Source organism: Patella vulgata, chromosome 1, assembly GCF_932274485.2.
Source record: "Patella vulgata chromosome 1, xgPatVulg1.2, whole genome shotgun sequence".
Lineage (NCBI taxonomy): Eukaryota > Metazoa > Mollusca > Gastropoda > Patellidae > Patella > Patella vulgata.
The window spans coordinates 2,971,347-2,993,314 of NC_065879.2; the positions used below are offsets into that span (position 1 = coordinate 2,971,347).

The 21,968-nt window shown below is 37.8% G+C and overlaps 2 protein-coding genes and 1 long non-coding RNA gene across 3 annotated transcripts in view; 2 read left to right on the plus strand and 1 right to left on the minus strand.

Annotated features, from left to right (window-relative positions):
- The window catches only part of LOC126825598 (creatine transporter), a 37,823-nt gene extending 20,394 nt beyond the window's left edge, over positions 1–17,429 (minus strand). The window contains exons 1-2 of the mRNA XM_050555278.2: positions 17,220–17,429; positions 5,461–5,543 (exon numbers count right to left, since the gene is read on the minus strand). The gene's annotated coding sequence lies outside the window, so the exon portion shown is untranslated. The remainder of the gene's footprint in view (positions 1–5,460; positions 5,544–17,219) is intronic.
- On the plus strand, positions 6,934–9,638 carry LOC130010568 (uncharacterized). The gene is made up of 3 exons (XR_008785884.1): positions 6,934–7,146; positions 7,841–7,946; positions 9,607–9,638. It is a non-coding gene; the product is annotated as an uncharacterized LOC130010568 (long non-coding RNA).
- LOC126825609 (uncharacterized) lies at positions 9,728–21,460 on the plus strand. Its single transcript, XM_050555310.2, has 12 exons — positions 9,728–9,807; positions 10,582–10,677; positions 11,888–11,938; positions 12,859–12,943; positions 13,526–13,585; positions 14,586–14,762; positions 15,881–16,019; positions 16,517–16,625; positions 18,692–18,764; positions 19,461–19,604; positions 20,456–20,598; positions 21,139–21,460. The coding sequence occupies exons 6-12, from the start codon at positions 14,664–14,666 to the stop codon at positions 21,374–21,376; spliced, it is 945 nt and encodes a 314-aa protein (XP_050411267.2). The 5' UTR covers positions 9,728–9,807; positions 10,582–10,677; positions 11,888–11,938; positions 12,859–12,943; positions 13,526–13,585; positions 14,586–14,663; the 3' UTR covers positions 21,377–21,460.
- The last annotated feature ends 508 nt before the right edge of the window (positions 21,461–21,968 follow it).

Sequence of the window (21,968 nt, forward strand, 5' to 3'; positions counted from 1 at the left end):
TTAAACCACATTTCTCTCTCTCTTTAATAAACTGAATTGGATTGAACAGCAGACAAAAGCCTATATATAAGTTTGGTGCCGGACTGGGCCCACCTGTCCACCTGTTCGTGACAGGTGGGCCTAAGCTCATTAACAAAAAATGGGCCTAAGCCTATAAAGAAAAAAGAAAAAAAGAAAAAAGAAAGGAGAGGAGGAGGACAAAAAAGAAATAAAGAAGATAGAGGACAGGCTACTTGTGTGGGCCTTGGTCAATGACCTGACAGGTGGGCCTTGGTCAATGACCTGACAGGTGGGCCTTCGGCACACCAGCCCGGCACTATATAAGTTCTCGGTGACCTTTAAACGTACACACGGTTAAATATACCTTGTGTAATCCAGATGAATAAAACGAGAAAAAATCGGAGAATTCGTGGAATAAAAACGTCACCAATTCCGGCATTTGAAGAAGTTATTAAACATATGAAATTATCAAAAAAAATGAAATGAAATAGGGTTTAACGTCCTACTATTCTGTTCCGACTGGGCTATTGAAGACGAGCATACGTCATACAGTGTGCTACGAGGGAAATTTTGCCCGGGCAGCGGTACTTTAGCCTACCGGTATATCGAAATCCAACTGCCAATGGATCTTTAACATGTATGCCAATGTATACACAGGACCTCGGTTGTTCGTCCCATCGGAATGACTAGACAGCTGACCTTATCAGGTCCCCCGTCCTGCATCACTTGGAAAATCTGGATGAACTTTCTCGGCCAATACAGGGATCGAACCCGCGACGTCCAGACTAGCGAGCCAGCGTCTTACCCACTTATAGATCTATCATTATCAGTTATAGATCTACTTTATTTTATCTAGATAAGAAAACTTATCACTGTATCTGCATCTTATTTACATACATCATTCATTGACCTTGACAACCTGACTTTAAAAACCTACTACACCACATTATGACCAAAGTCAGACAAAATTAAAATGAAATGAAATGGGGTTTAAAGTCCTACTGTTTAACCCCGACTGGGCATACGCCATACAGTGTGCTATGAGGGAAATTATGCCCGGGCAGCGGCACTATGACCAGGTTTTATATCGAATCCCAATTGTCAAGGATCTTTTACGTGCACGCCAATGTGTACCCCGTACCTCGGTTTTTCTTCCCATCCGAAAGACTATCAATTGTCCTTTGCCGGGCCCTCTGTACTACACCTCTGACAAGAGGGAACCACGCCGGAAAATACAGACAAATGTTCTCGGCAAACATCGGGATCAAACACGAAACCTCCGGGTTAGACAGCTGTCTTACTCACTGAGTCACCGTGGCTCCAATGTTGCTGTCGCATTAAGCGAGTTACTAAATTGCGGGTGTGGGGGGGTACGTCCACTCGACACAAACTAGGTCATTTCGGGACTAACACATGGTCTCAATTTTATTTCAATAGTTCGCTTGCGCATAGGGGGTCTTTTGAGATTTCAATAATTCTTGGCGTGTGGTGCATGGAACTATGGGCATCCCACTGATAACATCAATGCTGATTGATTTATCAAATGTCTGATGTCATAGGGTCAAAAGCAGTTCGTATCAACCCTGACGCGACCTCGCATTACAATCGGTCAGATCTGCATGTAGTGTAGGCCATCGACAGTATAAAAAACGAAACGAAATATAAATCTGTATTTTAGTCAGATTGAATATCTATAGGTAAAATAAATAGAACATTTGTCGTTTTGTCGTGAATAACATATTTTATTTCATCTCTAAGCAAGAAAACTTATATTTTCACGAATGCGTAGCATGAGTGAAAATATAAACGTTTTCTTGCTTAGAGATGAAATAAAATATGTTATTCACGACAAAACGACAAATGTTCTATTTATTTTATGATTTTACAATCATTTTAGGTAAAAACAACTAGCCAGTGGAATAACACTTTTATTTCACTGATAAAACGCGGTATTCCACTACTGATCATAGAATAAATTGTTTTATTTATAGGACCTCTAAAGTTTGAGAGTTCGACAACACCTCGGTATCTTAATCTGAGATTAAACCAATCATCGTTCAGTTATCAAATTGGTATCAGCGACACTTCAACATGGCTGAACAGTGCACCGATTGTGTTCAATGCTTTTGGTAAAACCTTCTCTACTGGTGATGGAACATTGAAGAACGTGGGTGTTCGACGTGATAATGACATAGATCGACTAGGATCGTACACGAGTACAGAGTGGTTGTTTAGCATCGAGCTTAATACAATCGTCTCCGCTACTTTTAAACAGTACACATCACAGAATTTTGTTATTTTTAAGCAGGTAGGTGAATTTGAAAAATGTTAAAATAAAGTACTGATTAATGATGGGATAAAATCTTTAGATTCAAATTTATTTTCGAAATATTAAACATGCATAATGCAAGAGGCCAATATGCCTTTTGTGGGTCTTTCTTTAGGCTTGAAATGTATTAATTAGACATATTAACATGAAAACGCCATAATCAACCCTCGATGCCATCTTATCTATCAAATTTCATTGAATTTGAATCCGATCAGCTGTTCAACGTCCGTAAAAGTGGATAATCGAGACTTTGTTAATTATCGTGACAGCGCTAACAATGAGAACCACCAGCTCTTTATCTAATCTTCCATAATGTGTCTTTAAGTCGAAGTTAATTTGTTTTTACTAACAAAATAATATGCATATCTTCTGTTTTTCGTCCTTTCCAAACTCTGTTCCTTGCAAGTCCCTCATTCCTGGACCGCTGACAAGGGGAAACCACACCGGAAAATTGCGAGGAACTTTCTCGGCCAATGCCGGGATCGAACTCGTGACCTCAAGCCCCTTACTCAATAAGCCACCGCGGATCCCACATATAGTCAGCCCATATCGGTCACAGTGTTGGGGGGGGGGGGGCGAATGGTTAGCGTGTGCGCACTGTCATAAGGTCTGTCACTGAGTCAACTGGCGTGGTTTCTATTCCCTGGTTGTACGTGACAAGGAGTAGGGTTGCCTGTCCAACCTAGGGGGGGGGGGAGTCCGGGTCCCACTGCTAAAGACCCCTACGCGCAAGCGAATTATTGAAATAAAATTGAGCCATATGTTAGTCCCGAAATGACCTAGTTTGTATCGAGTGAACGTTACCCCCCCCCCCTCTCTCTCTCTCTCTCTCTCTCTTTCTCTCTCGTTTGATAAATCTACACGGACGTTTCAGTGTAAATACGGAATTCTAGACTGGCGAATGGTATATATACATGCAATATATTTCTAACATTGCGATTACTTGGCATAAGAACATGAAATTTAAACAAATCTTAAAGGGAAAATCCCCTCGAATTGTCCCACGAATCAGAGTGTGGTTTTGAACAGGCTCTACAGTAAATCTGTGTTTTACCGCGCAGGTGAAAATATCATTGAGAAAACTTTCCCCTGGTCATTAACACACAGACCTAGAAGTATATTTTTAGATTTTTAACTAAGACGCGTGCGTGTCTTCCCAGTCATTACCATCTAACCAGCAAATAAGAAAAGCATATACATAGATCTATCTTAGATATGGCGAGCACCTCAGTATGTCAATAAAACCTTCAACACAATACTTATTTCTTCTCTTAGAAGACAATTGTATCAGTTTCTCTATTAACGTCCAATACATATTGCATGATATTATGAACAGGTTGATTTAAATTTAATTATTGACATAATGAAGGAATATTTATATAAGATTTTGAGCTTTTTAAACGGTTAATGCTAAATGATAAGGCCAGCTCAATTTTTCGTCATAGGCCACGAGATGTAAACAGGGCTAGCGCTAACCCTAACCCTGGACCTAGCCCTAATGCTTACCTAACCCTAACCTACAATCTCGACAACAATAACGTGCCCCTAACCTTATTTACATCTCAGCAACCTTGACAAAAATGGAACCGGCCTTAACAAATAGATTTATCCCTTTTAAAGGGACAATAACACTCTCGCTGGCTTGAAAGCTCCAGAAAATAAATAATATCTCTATCTAAGTACTAGATGTTTAAGTGTCCTACCTGATGTGTAAATTATCCATTACATCCTATTTTACTTGTCCTGAGGGTTCGAAAATATTTTTAAATCGAAGTTTCATTTGAAAAGGTTTACGTTAGACGTTTCATACCATTATGTTGAATTTTTCAAAATTTTTAGATAAAGTGTGTTAAGATGAAATTTGTATCATCAATTAATTGAAATATTCTAAAATAGTACAATTTGTTGACCAGAAAAAGATTGGGACATATTATTCAGTTACAACAAGAGTGGTATTGAGCCTTTAAACTTATCTATACAAACTGTAGCGCCACCTGGTGCCCTTTCATACACCTTATGTCGGTTTAAACATCCAGTGAAGGAGCTCATAATATATATAGAGAGAAATAGGGTTTAACGTCCACTCGACACAAATTGGGTCATTTCGGGACTAACATATGGTTCAATTTTATTTCAATAATTCGCTTGCGCGTAGGGGTCTTTAGCAGTGGGAGGAAACCGGCGAAAGACCCGGAGAAACCCACGAAGTTGGACAGGCGACCCTACTCCTTGTCACGTACAACCAGGGAATCGAAATCAAGCCAGTTGACTCAATAACAGACCTTATGACACACCTCATAATATAATATAGACTAGTCTTACATATTTATTCTGTTCCACTACGTTAAGCACCAGTCAGTCCAAATAGGTCACGTTCAGTACATGTGTTTCTTTTTCAAAATTCAAAATTTTATTTATTAACCCATTTTGTGTTCTATTGTTCCATTGATAAACAAAACGACATGCATTTAATTGTATTTGCCCCATCACTAATTCATGTAACCTATTTACACTATGCAATAATTATTTTGACCCAAATATCAATGATTACAATGCTACCTGTAAGCCTATCCTACCAATAGCACGATACTGCTAGCTAATGGAATGATTACCACATGTGCTTTTTTAAATTGTTAAACATATATAGGATTATATTTTGTAGTTAGAACATTGTATAACAGGGCTAGGTCACCATCACGTACTAACTTATACCACGATTTCAAAGCTAAAGGAGCTAAATCGCAAATTATTCTGGACCTAGAAATTGACTCAGTTTATATACATTCATATTACATTATTATATGCCTTGCGACCCATTTGATTTGTGTCAATTTCTAGATCCCATATATTAGCGATTTAGCTCCTTTAAAGTTAATCAGGGCTCTAACAATAAGAAATTTATAATTTTTAAAAATTAGCCTCGCCCAATAAGAAAATTAGGTTCTTTAAGTAAAAACTTTGAAAATAAGCGATATTATTAGCACTGTGCCATGGTCAAATTTGCAAATTATTTTTCGTCAAATCGTTTAATTTGCGCGGGATTAACAAATAATAAAATTAATCTACGAAGATTTTCATAAATTCATTTGATAGATTGTCACACAATACAATGAATAAAATTGTTGTCTTACCTATTTCTACACGACTTCTCAGCTAAAAACAATGAAACCCGTTTATTATGCTGCAGCAGTGTATAACTAGTGGGACTCATTTACTATAAATAGAACAAAATATTATGACAAGTACTAAACTATATATTATAGTATAACAATAAACCACAAGGCATTGCAAGGAACAAATGGAATTCAAACCATATGACTTCCAAGCTGAGTTTTCTGATATTGGGGGAGTACCATGATTATTATTAATTTCTGGTGTGATTTTATTTTATATATAAGCCGTAAATGTAAAATTTAGGTAAAGTGTGAAGTTGGAATCTTGTCTTTTCCATCTTGCGAGTCCACCAAAAACAGAGAGTGAGAGAGGGGAGAGAGAGAGAGAGGGGGGGGGGGATTAAAATCCACTCGACACAAACTAGGTCATTACGGGACGAATTCGCTTGCGCGTAGGGGTCTTTTAGCAGTGGAAGGAAACCGGAGGACCCGTAGAATACCCATAAGGTTGGGCAGGCGACCCTACTCCTTGTCTCACGTACAACCGGGAATCGAAACCACGCAAGTTGACACAATGGCAGACCTTATCATACAGCGCGCACACGCTAACCATTCGCGACCCCCCCCCCCCCCCCGATGCACTAGGCGTGTCTTTCATTATATAGACCGGATTTGTTGACACAAAGACTGGATAACGTAAGCTACAGACTTCCATATAGTCAATGTTATCTTTTAACCTGTAAAATCAACTTGATTATTTTATTGTAGACATTTTATAATGATTCTGACAAATATTCACAATATGCTGCTAAATGTGTTTGAAGTTCTGTGGAAAACAGATTAGCTGATGATCATAGATGTATGTGTCGAGTGGACGTTATACCCCATTTCTTTCTTTCTTTATTTGTATCTCTTACTTTTTATTTATTTTAGACATTTTACAATGATACTACGGGTTGTTCAGTCCATGATGCCGGTTCCGTCATATCTCATTTCCCGGCATTTCAAGTTGCTGTCACTACCCCAGAACCACTCGGCTATTTTTCCTATGGTGGGGACATGTTTGGATATGGCCACACATTTGGCACGTAAGTAATTGCAGTCACAAAAATTAAACCAAAATGGCGATAGTCATCTAAAATAAAATGGCGATAGTCATCTAAACACAATGACCATAGTTGTCTAAAACAGCCAGACGTTTGTAGCAAGACGGCGATAATCGCCATAACAAGAAGACCATAGATATCTGAAACAAAATGTCGATAGTTACTACAAACAAAATTATTAAAGTTACCGGTACCTGAAAACTAACCAACATGGCGGTGGTCGTCTGAAACAAAATGTCCTCTAAGATATATTGACGATATCCATCTAAAACAAGATGACGATCGTGATATAGAAAATACTTAACCATAGTCAATTAAGTTTTGAAAAAATAATTGTATATGTAATAAATATATTTTCAGATACCAGCCCGGAAAACTAAATATTGTTTCTGGAACAGCCAGTGGACCATTTGCCTTATTAGATAAAACCGGAAATGCTGTAATTATCTCCCCTTTCAGCGAATTCATGTCGTCATCGCTACATTATAGTGGCAGTGAAAACTCCATAAGTTGGGGTTTACTGGGAGAGGTCGATACAGTTCCCGCCCTATTTTCAACTGAGTATATAGCATTCTTCGGTTCCGGTGGCATAAATCAGGTTGGTGACTTAAACATACGTTATGCAAGAGCTAAATCTGCCTTTTGCAGGTCTTTCTTTAGGCCTGAAATGTTATCTAAATTATTAATTAGATATTAATTAAAATTAAATTATCTAGACCATAATCAACTCTCGATGGCATCGCTAGCCTGCGATGTTTATCGGATTAGGTTCCAATTTACTATTCGAGTTCCATTCATGATTTAATCATGAAAATGGATAATCGAGACTATTTTTTGTACGTACCGACTTTAGTAGTGACGATCGAAACTAGGCCGAAAATTCATTCGCTAAAATCTCGGTTCAGAGTGGATCAATTTGACTGAAATTTTCAGCAAATTCCCTTTACATTATCTAGTTTTTAACTATTATAGTGAGAACTGCCATCTCTTTATCTAATCTCCCATAATGTATCTTTAACGGGAATTTACAGTCACTGTAATTTGGGGGTTTTACGCGACTATATGTTGCGTAAATATTTCCATAAATGTATTTTGAATGGATTCAGACTGTCTTCTTGAGACTTTCGCTCAGAGACTAGAATATGTCCACCTTGGACCACCGTAGGTTTATCCACAAACATAAGATTTTCAACGACGACAGAATAAACAAATCAACATATAAAATCCAATGAAATACACAATTGTGTTTTAAACCCTCCGCCATTTTTAAAGTTATGTTTATATCTCTATAGGCATATGCTGATTGGGGACGATTAATGAGAGAATTTTATGGCAAAACAAGTGCTTATCGAGACAGTGATTTTACCATCAATTATCTAGGGTATTACACTGACAATGGTAAGTAAGAATTACACATATTTGTCATCAACTAAAAGTAAACTATTTTTGTGAATTCCCAAACAAAGGAGAAATAGTAAGCATATTCGGTCGCGTCTATGACTGCTTATAACTAAGTGGATTCAAACTGGAGCAGTGGATTCTAAGCCAAATCTGTTGTGATAAACGGTGAAAATAATATAACGACCAATGAGAAATGAATCTTTTCTCCATTTCTAATGGATTTTAAAATACCTATGACGTAATTAAATCAGTCCTGGTGTTTCAGAAGAGAGAGAGAGAGAGAGAGAGAGAGAGAGATAAACTAGGTTATTTCGAGACTAGCATATGGGGTCTTTAGCAGTGGGGGGGGGGGGCGGAGGACTCGGCGAAAACCCACAAGGTTGGACAGGCGACCCTACTCCATATCACGTACAACCGGGGAATCTAATTAAGCAAAGATGACCCATAGATATTTGTAGTTGTTACGGAGAGATGTAGCTGAATGTGCTTGAACTCGTCTTTGTAATGTGCACGATTAAAACTTAGGTATACCAATAAGTATTTCCTTATCAAGTCTACGATGTTCAAAAGTCGTTATCATAGTACAGCATGGCCTGTACAGGTTATCTCAAAAGTCGTTATCATGGTACACCATGGCCTGTACAAGGTCATCGCAAAAGTATATATATATGTATATAGCTGTCGCGCGTTCTTATAGGGCACCAGTTCCTGTCACGTGTGAACCCCATCTCCCAAACAGAGTTGTCTTCCCTTGCAGTCCACACTGCTGGATAGCGAGACTTGCGTGGGGAATGGTACGAACCCGGGATCCATGATTTGTGCAAATAACAGGCCTTGTGATCTACAGAGTACCCGGGCTAAATCTATTGTTGAGGCCAGCTCTATTTTTGTCAAGGTCGCTGAGATGTAAAAAAAGGTTAGGGCACGTGATAGTTGGCGTGATTATAGTTTAGGGTTAGGGTAAGCAATGGGGCTAGGTCCAGGGTGGGGTTGGGATTAGCCCTAGCCCTGTTTACACCTCGTGGCCTATGACGAAATATTGAGCTGGCCTTATCATTTAGCATTGACCGAGTACCCGTTAGATCAATTGGCCAAACCTTATTTATCACCCAATAATACATTCTACAGTAGATATCGCTTGTGTGATATATTTCATAATCTACTGCGATATCTCCTAGGAGATATCGTTTTACATGAATTTGATTGGTCAGTTGAAAAGGAACTACTTTTTTTTTATTTTCAAACAGTTCATTTCTTATTAAAAGTAACTTTTTTTTATATTAAAAATGAACTATTGTTATTCGATTGACCTTGATGGAAACACTGGGTCAATAAAAAGGACTTTGCAATGGTAGAATTGCTGTCAAAAAATGATGTATCACTAAGCCGTAATGTTCCGTAAACGTGAAATCTACAGCAAAGAATTATATTTATCTATTTGTGCATGTAAGAAGGGGTTGGGTGATAAATAAAATCTCCTACTCGTCTTTTTTGATATCAAAAAATACCAAAAAAGACTGGTAGGAGATTCTCTATATGTTCTATATTTTACGGAGCGTATTACTACTACCAGACAGAAAATAATACATAGTTTCTATATTTAAGGAGCGTATTACTACTACCAGACAGAAAATAATACATAGTTTCTATATTTAAGGAGCGTATTATTACTACCAGACAGAAAATAATACATAGTTTCTATATTTAAGGAGCGTATTACTACTACCAGACAGAAAATAATACATAGTTTCTATATTTAAGGAGCGTATTATTACTACCAGACAGAAAATAATACTAACTATGAACAGACATTGGTTGATGTACAAAAATATGGGGAAGTACAGGGAATACCGTATAGGTTTGTTATAAATGGAGATAAAACTTTGTCAAATCAGAACTGAATATGAAAGTTTCATTCTGTCCATACAGAGAGAAAAGATTATATAAAAAATATCTCGTCGCACATTTCACTTCAATTAAAAGGTTTTGTGAACAATGTTTGATGATGTGAACTTAATACGGATCAGGATAGCTTACTTAGGATTATTTATATGTTATGCCTGGTTCCCACTATCACGATTCGTGCTACGATTGAAATCGTGGTTTTAATCGTGGAGTAATCGTGGTGATCCTATCAGGTATCATATATATATATTAAAGTCAGTTGTAGCAACCGTGGTGATTGTAACGAAACGTATCCGAACGTATATGCAGGTATTAGATCGTGACTCAATAGGGATAATCGTAACGTAACGCATCACACGACAGTGAGAACCTAACATAAACAAGATATCATCCCTCTAAAGTCAATTCTACAAAACAATCTAATCGGGCTAAAGAACACGTGCTGCACCTTGCAGTTTACCCGGAAATACTTCTTGTCATGGTCAAACCTTCCGTCATACATTACAACATGGAGGTAAAAACCGACTGGCAAATCCTGATGAAGTTTCGCGGTCAACACCGGGATCGAAACAATAACCGCCTGGTTTTTTGAGCTAGCGTCATAATCACTGAGTCACCGTGGCTCGCATAATGGTAATGATGAAAGACTGTTTCATTAGAAACATATTTGAACTCTCACTGTTGTTACATGTTGAACGTTTATCTATACTTGAGAATGATGTTACAGGTATGTTCAGTTAGATTCCTGGTTTTATCCTAAAGCTAGTGATCAAGGTGTTATAACATGGGTTGGACTACCAGACGTATTTCCTGATGGATTAGAGTAAGTTGAGGATTAGGGTGGTGAACAGTTTATTTACTGATTACACTATTTTGCCTGTACCGTTTTTTAGGACTTCGAATTTTGTCTAATGGTTTGGATTGTTCGTGCCTGGTTTTATTTTATTTCAAGAAAGAGGGTCTGGCCATTCAACATTAATAAGGACAAACTATGCACGCCGGGGTGGGCGACTAAAAGTTCGAAGAAAATCAACGAGGTTAGGCAGGCAACTAGACAATGAAATGAAATGGGATTTAAGGTCCTACTGTTCTGCTCTGACTGGGCTAATGAAGACGGGCATGCGCCATACAATGTGCTATGAGAGAAATTTTGCCGGGACAGCGTCACTACGGCCTACTCTTACATTGAACTCTAACTGCCAAGGGATATTTTACGTGTATGCCAATGTATACGCAGGATCTCTGTTTTTGTACCATCCGAAGGACTAGATAGATGTCCTTCTCACTCCTGCACCACAGGCAAGGGGAACCATGCCGGAAAATCCCGATGAACTTAGGCAAGTAGACACGTTTTGGAATGAACATAAAGCAAAGATAAGACCTTATGATTAACATCCGACTGGGACACCAAACCCCAGGTTTATTAAACAGGAGCAGGTTACATTAAGCGTATTACTATTACTTAGTGGTACTTTAGGATGTACGGCCGTTATAACTAAAATATGGCGAGAGAACGTTTTTTTTTTAATTCGGTGATATGGAATTTCTGATGTATCCATACTAGAGTTACCGAAGGCCAGCAAAGCATACGAACTCCGTTATCACGAACTCTGTATTCTCGAACGAAGATCACGTTTAGTTTGAGGTCAGTCGGAAGTCAGAGCAAATTCAAAATCTTGGTTAACCAGATGGTTATGTGCATAGGGGATATTGTCCGGTAGCATGTAAAATAATACGCCTTCTCGTATTATCAGTACATGGCATTTCTTCGTTTCTTTGAGAATTTTCCGGTAGTTCTAATTTTTACAGCAGAATAAAAAAATACGCGGGAAATAAAGGAATCCCGATCATCAAGTCGCATTATCCCTATTTTTGCGGGGGAGGGGGGGGGGGGCGTTCGCCATTCGCCGTTTTACGAGAATAACTAACACAGAGACCGGATATTGATTTCAATCAATATTCTAAAACTCCATAATTAAGAAATTGTCCCATTCTCCCATTCCTATCTTACGTTATCGGGTCTATTTTTTCAGGGGCCTGAATCAAAAAACTAAATGGCCAGTAGTTGGGCATAATAGATTCTGGTAAGTTTACGATTACACACTTATTTCAGGAGCCAACATAGTTTCTTTAAGCGTGAACTGTTTGACCAATCAAATTTCTGTATTGGTACAGGGGATTGCCAATCTGATGAAAACACATTTCCTATTTCGTTTCGTTTTTTATAGATCAAAATTTCGTTTTACTTGTCTTCTTCATGTAGTGTAGGCCATCGAAAGTATAAAGAAACGAAATGAAATATAGATCTGTATTTTAATCTTGTGGAATTATGGGAAGCGTAGATTGCAGTAGCGCCGATTGTCAAGGCCGGATTTACCTAATTTTGCTAGGCCAAACTCACCAGGAGCCCCCAAATTTATAGAAATATCCGGTGTACCCTTGAAACAAGGTTATGCGATGGTACGCTGTGCGACAAATTAGGATTCAGTGGACCCCCGGATACCTATGACCAATGACCTACTATGTCTGTTGGTAAATCCGGTCCTGCTTATTGTTAAAGGCATTAACGCGATTTAGCCTATACTTGGCTGATACAAATAGTACACAATATACACCAATGTAGGCGAAACCATGGATTCTTGTATAATGTAGAGTAAAAAAGGGTCCGTTTATGTATGTTAAATGGGTTGACAGTGCAGATAAACTAATTGTTTTAATTTTGCCGTCCGTTGATGGAAGTAAACTGACTATCAACTTTTGACAGTTAGATGTTAGATGTTACTCATATCAAATAGCGACACCTAACTTCTTGGATTACTGTTATCCTAGAATGGGATAACGGCCAGGGTTGGACATTAAAAGCTAGAATAAGATAACGACCAGAGCTGGACATTAAAAGCTAGAATAAGATAACAGCCAGGGTTGGACATTAAAAGCTAGAATAAGATAACGACCAAAGTTGGACATTAAAAGATGGAGAGTCATGTTCACTATTGTATTTTAGGTCACATCAAACAACCTATGCAAAACAAAATGGCGGAGACTACGACTTTATAATACAGCCGCCATTTGCCATACCAACAGAAGAGGTTAGTTCATCTCCAATCGAACCTTCACCATCACGCGTACGTCATCATAAAAATCACCAGAGGCAATCAATTCTTTATCTTCACCACACTTTATCCCCCATTCCCATGTATCAGTATAATCACCAACTTCACCAATGATTTTATCATCCGCAACATATACTTTGTCATGAGCAGAAGTCAACTTTTTCTTTATTTTCACCCCACTTCATCATTCATTCTCATGGCATCAGCAATCACCAACTTCGCCAATATTTTTATCATCCGCAAAATATTCTTCATCATCACCAGAATATCGTCATTCTTAGTATCACCTTAAGTAAACCAATCTAATCAACAGCATCACCAGTTTTCATCAGCAGCCTATTCGTCAACAGCAGCTTCTTCACCACCGCCAAAATCACCAACAGTTCACCCACTCCTAGAATGCTCATCATATATAACAACATCAACAAATTCATCATGCGGATGGATCACATTTCGTACGTTTTGGCATGGTTCTGATTTAGGACGGTTACATCGCTAAATTTTACTGTTTTTCATTTCAAATGAACTTGTAGTATACTCTGATCATATATCTTCCAGAAATTTTGGGATGATCTGTTCAGATATTCAAGAACATGGGGATTAGCAGTCTATGAACAGGTAATTAATCTTATTATCTTTTTTTTCTGTTCATAAATCATAATAGGTTAAGTCACAGAACTTAGCGAATATCTTAAGGAATCATTTATGGGGCAGTGATATATGAAAAACATAGTATCCGCTTCTCAGGCAATATTCTAAAACATTAAATTAATTTACTCAGAGAAGAGCGGTTATTGTCTGTAAAGCTTGATCCCTGATCCAATACTGTTACCAGATACAGTTAAAGCTCTAATTCTAAAAGAATGCTGCATTCAAAATATTTTGATTTTTTTTTCTCTTTACGCACGAGATTTGGCCCTACCTAGACTACATTTTTAAATAACCTTATTTACAATATATCAGTCATACTTTTAGACATGTACATTGGCGTGTAAGTAAAAGATCCCTTGACAGTTGAAATTCGATATAGGATTAAGCCATAGTGCCGCTGCCCGGGCAAATTTTCCCTCATAGCTCACTGTATGGCGTATGCCCGTCTTCATTAGCCCATTTTACATGTACATTGGCGTGTGCGTATAAAATCCCTTGACAGTTGGAATTCGATATAGGAGTAGGCCATAGTGCTGCTGCCCGGGCAAAATTTCCCTCAAAGCTCACTGTATGGCGTATACCCGTCTTCATTAGCCCAGTCGGAGCAGAACAGTAGGACGTTAAACCCCATTTCATTTTTAGCCATTAATTATTTGTTAATAATTTTAACAATGAAACCGGTTCTTTGAATCACGTGTAACGTAAATGAGTTCAAAGAAATGAAATGGGGTTTAACGTCCTACTTTTTTGCACCGACTTTGCTAATGAAAACGGACATGAGGAAAAGTTTGCCCTTTATAGCGACACTACGAGCTACTCTTATCTCGAATTCCAACTGTCAAAGGTTCTTTTACGTGCACACCAATGTGTTCACGGGACCTCGGGTTTTCGTTCCATCTGAAGAACTACCAGTTCAAAGAAGAATATCCTTTCTAATTAAAACACGATTGATTTCTATTTTATAAAGGATTGGTTAGATACAGAATTTGATGGATTGAACGCTACTTTGACAAGTGCTCGATTAGGTAACAACTGGTTACTACAGATGGGTCTAGCTGCTGAGAATAATGGTTTAACAATACAGTACTGTATGGCTGATCCCCGTGACGCTCTGACGTCCCTTGAAATACCAGTCGTCACCCAGGTACTGTGTTCATTACATTAAATAAACCTGTTTTACATACATAAGTATTATATTTTATCCCCATTACCTACTCGCATCTTCACAACAGTACAATATTCCTCTCAATCTGATTAAAACACAGATCTTATTTCGTTTCGTTTTTTATAGTTCAAAATATCGTTTTACTTGTCTTCACAACACTAGGATCTGAAAGAGTTGTTGTGAGAAATTAACCAATGAAACGGTCTGTTACGGCGAGTTCGTGGCGTGCTCTGTACGGAACTGTTGGTAAACCCATAAAAACGTCAACGCTGCTTGATTAATCAATGTTTGACGTCATAGGGTCAAAAGCCGCTCGTATGACCCCTGATGCGACCACCCAGTACATGTAGTTTAGACAATCGAAATTATAAAAAAAAACGAAACGAAATATAGATCTGTATTTTAATCAGATTGGTATTCCTCCATTCCCCAGTGACCAACAGTGGCTCATCTGACTTAACAGATGATGGTTCTATGGCAAATTAGATTGGGACAGACGATTCACTGACCAATGACAAGCTCTTGCAATCTAGGATTAGGTATATCAATGGAATCCCCATTGACCATGCATATCTCGAGGGGAAATTTACTAACTAGCCCCGTCAATGACTCATCAATAACACTCACAAGCTTCCTAAGAATATGCAACGCTATATATTGTAAACAATCCATTCAGCACCCGCTTTTTTTTATTCTTGGTATTTTTACCATTCGCAATGTCCTTTGTGTTGGCTTTATGATAAAACTTTTATCAACATCAGTTTCTTGGTCGCGTAATCTTGATCTCAACCAGTGTGCCGCAAGATCCGCCAAATTTTGAACGGCACTCTAAGGAAATGCGAAAAACCACGTGATCCCAATTGAGTATTCGCTGGTGTCTATTGGTAAGTTCATAACCGTGTTTTTTCATTATTTAGTTTGAGTCAGTCTATGTGTCTATTTCTATGTTTATATGCGGTCTATGACTTACCATTCAAATATTTTTCATACATTGAGCCAGGTGTGCCGTTTTTTTTTAAGTGTTCCGAGGTGTGCCGTTGGCAAAAAAACGTTGAGATTTAGAACCTCACTTTATCTATGCTGCACAATTTTTACAGGCCCGTGCCAGTGAAGATTATCATCCCGGTAATAATAACTGGAGACTGGGCCTTACATCTATATTTGCTGATAGTCTGGGTGTAGCCCCTTTCAAAGATAACTTCTGGACCACCACTTACCAAGCGGGCAATAAATACAGTGAGTAAAAGTCATTGGGGATACTCGATTGACCGTTCTGGAATTAAATTCTCTCAATTCCAAAAATAGTATCAATCGAATGAAAAGGAGAACTTCGAAGTAAAACGCATGTGCCGACTGTGTAAAAAATATCTAAACTTATTATGACATCTGAAACATGTTTGTTACTTAAAATACGTCACGATTCTAGTCACACCACCTCAGCTGTCGGGACTGGCAGAAATGTGACAGGGCTGAATTTTGTGTCACTTGATTGTAATTCTGTCAATTTGGGACGTTCCGGACTGACAATCGAGCTCCCTCAATATCAGATACGATTAAATATTAATCACTACCAACTGGAAATATCATGAACTGTACTTTTTATAACTATATTATCGAGCCCTTAATGAACCATATTAACTGTTCTGGTTGGGATTTTTAAATTTTAAACTTTAAAGTTGTATTCCTTACTATTGTACGACGGAAGGCATAATATAGTAAACAATTTATTTCAGATCTGAGTGAACCTAACACTGAATTGATAGCTGCTGTAGCTACTTTAAGTACTGGCCCTGTTGGTCCAGCTGATAAAATAGGCTTCTCCAACGCTGAACTAATTATGAGGTAAAAACGGTGATTTTTGTCCGATTTCGAATCCACTATGGCCTCTCTTAAAAACGAGAGAGAGAGAGAGAGAGAGAGAGAGAGAGATGGGGTTTAACCTCCAATCGACACAAACTGGGTCATTTCGGGACTAACATATAGTTTAATTTTTTTCAATAATTCGCTTGCGCATAGGGGTCTTTAGCAGTGGGAGGAAATCGGAGAAAACCCATGAGGTTGGACAGGCGAATCGAAACCAGCCAGTTGACTCAATAACAGACCTTATGAAACTTCGCACACGCGATAACCATTCGGTCCCTCCTCTCTTAAAAACGACTTACTAGTTAGTTTCAAAGTCACACCATAAAGGAGTGTGTTTGTTCATTCATTAATTTTATGTACGTGTATATCCTGGTATTTTCTCAAAATATAAGTTGTCCCCTTGCGACGTTAACCAATATGTAAAAGTCTTGCTTTTATCAATTTGTTGGATGTTTTTGTTTTTTGTTTGCATTTTAGCAGCGTATTTTGAACTAATTGTTTTCGGATCATTATAATATATACGGGGGTGGGGGTTGGGGTTCTCTCAAATTTATATCAAAACATTTTACCCACCTTCAGTGATTTATCAAAATTCGAAACATCTTGAACTAATTTAACACCCACATAGAACACCATCTCGGTCTTTTGAAGATTAGTTAATCCAGCTACACGGTTCCTAAAGGTACGAAAAAAACCTCTTCAACCCATAAAAATAGTTTCATGTATCTATGAGATCTAACATAACGGTTATTCACACAAGAATAGATACGGTAATAAATTAAAAGTTAACTAGTGCAGGGTACAGCAATTCCATTGATAGCGTATGCCTTGTCATAAAACTGTGTCTGTTCGCATTGCTTTTAAAAAAAATCAACGTGACTTGTATGCTAATTACTATAACAGTAGTGAGAAATAAAACAGTCTTTTGTAAGGCTGTATATCATATCGTTTAAAGTGGGCATTATTTGTTAATTATCAAAGTTATCACCGCTATGTTATGTACTCAGATGAGTATTTAATACTTAATTAAACATACATTATGCAAGACCCAAATCTTCTTTAGGTCTGAAATGTTATATAAATTATTAATTAGACATTAATTAAAGATAAATTATGGGAGATAAGATAAAGAGATGGCAGTTCTCGCTATAATAGTTAAAAACTAGATAGTGTAAAGGTAATTTGCTGAAAATTTCAGTCAAATTGATCCACTATGACCCGAGAAAGAAGCCGGTGAAATTTTTGCATAGTCTCGGTCATCATTACTAAAATCATTAATATAAACAGCATAGTCTCTATTATCCACTTTTTCTGATTTAATTATCTTTGGCCGTTAGCGGCATTTAGGAATCTAATCCAGCCTACATCGAAGGCTAGCCTTGACATTGAGAGTTTATTATGGTCTGGATAAGTTAATTAATGTCTAATTGATAATTTAGATAACATTTCAGGCCTAAAGAAAGACTTGTAATAAGCAGATTTTGCTCTTGCATAATGCATGTTTAACTAATTCAGATCATAATCAACTCTCGATGTCATCGCTAGCCTGTGATATTTAGCGGATTGGAATACATTTTTTGAAAAATAATTAAACGTAAAAATGGTTGATCGTACCGACTTCAGTAATGATGATCGCAGGCTAGCCTAAAATTCATAAGCTAATATCTCGGTTCAGTGTGCAGCAATTTGACTGAAATTTTCAGTATATCCCCTTTTCATTATCTAGTTTTTAACTATCATAGTGAGAACTGTCAGCTCTTTATCTAATCTCCCATAACAGAATCTACATTCTAACGCTAGATAATGCCCTGGCTTGTTTTTAATCGGATTTTTGTTGGGGTTTTTTTTTAAAAAAAAAGGGCTTACCATAAATTTTCAAGGGCAACAAAATGGCGATGGGCTTATAACATAGCCAGCAGCATAGATCGATGAAATTTCAATTCCACATATCTTTGTAAATACTGAACGGAATTGAACCATTTTTGGGCAGATATTTTCCAAGTGATTCTTATAGCGCTTACATTGTTTTTATTGTTTTTCCACAGATCGTGTGATGCTGATGGTTTGATATTGAAGCCAAATAAACCGGCCATGGCCATAGATGCACAGATATTAGAGGTTGGAATTGCATAATGTATATTCTTTACGGTGCATTAGGCCTACATTAAAAACTGTTTATAAACTGGAGAGCATTATATAAATAAAGAACCGCATATTTCGCTATCGAAAGGACACAGGATGCACTTTGTTCTTTATAATTTGTTTGCCCTGTTTACATTTTGCTTGGCAGTTTTCTTTTTTTCTACCTTGTTATTATTCATCTATCAACCACATGGCTTTGAACGTGACGTCCATAGGGAGAGAGAAATGGGGTTTAACATCCACTCGAAACAAACCAGGCCATGTTTATTGGGTTAGGTTCCTATTTCCTGTTCGACTTCCATTCATAATTTAATCATTAAATGGATAACCGAGACTATGTTTTTATCGTACCGACTTTAGTAATGATGATCGAGGCTAGGCCGAAAATCAATCGCTAAATTCTCGGTTCAGAATGGATCAATTTGAATTAAATTTTCAGCAAATTCCCTTTACACTATCTAGTTTTTAACTATTATAGTGAGAACTGACAGCTCTTTATCTAATCTCCCATAATGTATCTTTAATGAAGCACGGGATGAGATGTAGAAGTAAGGTCGACGTGTTACAATCAGGGAATGGATCTTTAATGGTTTTCTTGACAGCAGACGCTTAATAAGAATATAAACTCAGATATGGCTTTCTTCAGGTTATATCCATAGTTATATTTTACAGTTAGCGTTTAAAAATGGTATTGGACCAGCAGGAGAAGTTTGGTCGACATATTCAATGATCAATGATAACTATTTCCATATACTTCTGGCGGCGGATATGACAACTTCGTACACCCTGATGCCATCACAGATTGGATCGTTGCCAGTGAGTATTATTATTAGTCAAAGAGGAATTATTTTTAGCGTCAGGCATTATTAGCACCAATCAGCACCTATCCATTCCCACTCCCATGAGTTTCAATGAAGTTAATGTTGGGATCTTCAGGTTCGACAGTATGCCAATCTGATTAAAACACAGGTTCTATTTCGTTTCGTTTTTTATAGTTCAAAATTTCGTTTTGTCTGTAATACACTAGGATCTGGAAGAGTTGTTATATATATAACTTGCGTTCGTGGTAGAGCGAGGGATTAGCCAATGAAACCATCTGTTACGGCGACTTTTTGGCGTGCAATGCGCGGAGCAGTGGGTAAACCAATAGAGACGTCAACGCTGGTTGATTAATCAATGTCTGATGTCATAGAGTCAAAAGCCGCTCGTACGACCCCTGACGCCACCTCCCAATACAACTGGTCGGATCTTCATGTAGTGTAGGCCATCTAAAGTATAAAAAAAGAAACGAAATATAGATCTTTATTTTAATCTGATTGTTGATATATTAAATCAGGCCCTGTTCATTTTTTGTTTGGTTTTGCGCGCATGCAAAAACCTACACGGGTGGACCTCGGTTTTTCGTCTCATCAGAACGTCTAGGGCAATTTTTTGCTTACCAGTTTGTTTACAAGCAGGGTAAATTAAATTGCGTAATTAAGGAAAAGCAAACCATCATTATCCACTTCGATTAGATTAGATTGGTACTGTATTAAATTTCCTAGTCTTTAATTTGCCTTTTTGATTTTGTGAACTTACTCTTAAACGGGTGATGAAACTCTTACTCTTTCAACAACATTTCATATCTAAAATACTATAAATTACCATTATATTTAATTTCTATGTAGACGTACATCATGGAGAATTCTCAAGTCGCTGACAGCGCCGTTGTTCCTGTTCCATTTACGGAAGACCAGCCACTTAATCTTACCACTGCCTGTACTAAATCCAACTTCTGTTTATATCACACCAGCATGCAGTTCTCATTATCGTAAGTACTGCTGCATGGACCAAATCTAGACCGCCTTCCACAATACCACCCCACAATGTATGTCAACAAATAATAAAATTAAATAAAACTCAGAGCCCCGGTTGAACATAGATCGTATTGTCTATATAGTTGTTCACCGATCGTTATCTCGTCAGTAAACAGTTTTATTCAAGTTGACATAAAGTTCTTGTATGTTCACTAAGGACAAAATGGATCAAAATAATCGATATCCTAATATAGCCCTGTCCAAAATCCAAAAAACAGATCTACGTTAAGACCAAAGCAATGTTCTCGAGCTATCATGCCGCGTGTTTATGGAACCACAGCGATGAATTGGCAGATTCGTTTCCAATTTTGCATGCAAGCTAAATTGAATACTTTCAGTGAATTACTGTGAAGACAAATCACGGCAAATTGAAGATTATGTTTTTCCGAAGATGCGAAGATATCCGAGTTCTAAGGCATGTTTTATAAAGTCGACTCAAAAGACAAATATTTTAAGCAGATCTCTCGTATTAAATCCTTTTTTTTCCTTTGCAGTGATAGAAACGTTATTATTTATGGAGAGTTCAGTAAATGGGTGCCAATGTCCAGAAATCGAGTGATATCTTTTACAGTAGGAACCAATGATATACAATTAGAATTACAGGGTGCTTATATGGAGATGGTTACCTTTTTATTCTTTGAAGATATGAATCCCGTTTATGTGAAATGCCAGATTGGAGACAGTGGGCGTGCTACCATGAGTCTGGTAGATCGACAATGTCAACAACTTTGATTTAGTCTCGAACATCAGCTTACAATTAAGAAATAAAATATGTTTGATACGCCTATTGTATATAGATTGTTAACACTGAGTACTCTCTGCCATTAAAAAAATGTATCTGTTTCCTGGTGGCTTAACGTCTGCTTTCACAATAATGATCTTGTAGAAAATCAAAAGGTAGATACAGCGCCACTACAGCTGAAAGGGATGGTGGGTCCTGGGATTAGAGGGCAGGTTATTAATTTAGACTCGTTTTCTGTGCACGTAATGTGGCTGCTCCCATTTTGAAATGAGGTTTAATGCCCACTGAACACCAACTAGGACATTTCGGGACAAATAACATAATCATGGCTCAATTCTATATCAATAATTCGCTTGCACATAGGGGTCTTTAGCAGACGACCCTACTCCTTGTCATGTACAACCGGAGAATAGAAACCACACCAGTTGACTCAATGACAGACCTTATGATACAACGTGCACGCGCTAACCATTCGGCCATCCCCCCTTCCCTCAGTGTATAAAAGCAGCATGTTAAACCCCATATCATTTATTTTCGCTTGCGCGTAGGGGTCTTGCACAGTGTGGGCAAACTGGGGGGGGG

Coding starts and splice junctions, on each gene's coding strand:
- LOC126825609 (XM_050555310.2), top strand. CDS start 14,664: ATGGGTCTAGCTGCTGAGAATAATGGTTTAACAATACAGTACTGTATG. Junction 14,763..15,880: donor AAATACCAGTCGTCACCCAG/GTACTGTGTTCA, acceptor CAATTTTTACAG/GCCCGTGCCAGTGAAGATTA. Junction 18,765..19,460: donor TAGATGCACAGATATTAGAG/GTTGGAATTGCA, acceptor TATATTTTACAG/TTAGCGTTTAAAAATGGTAT.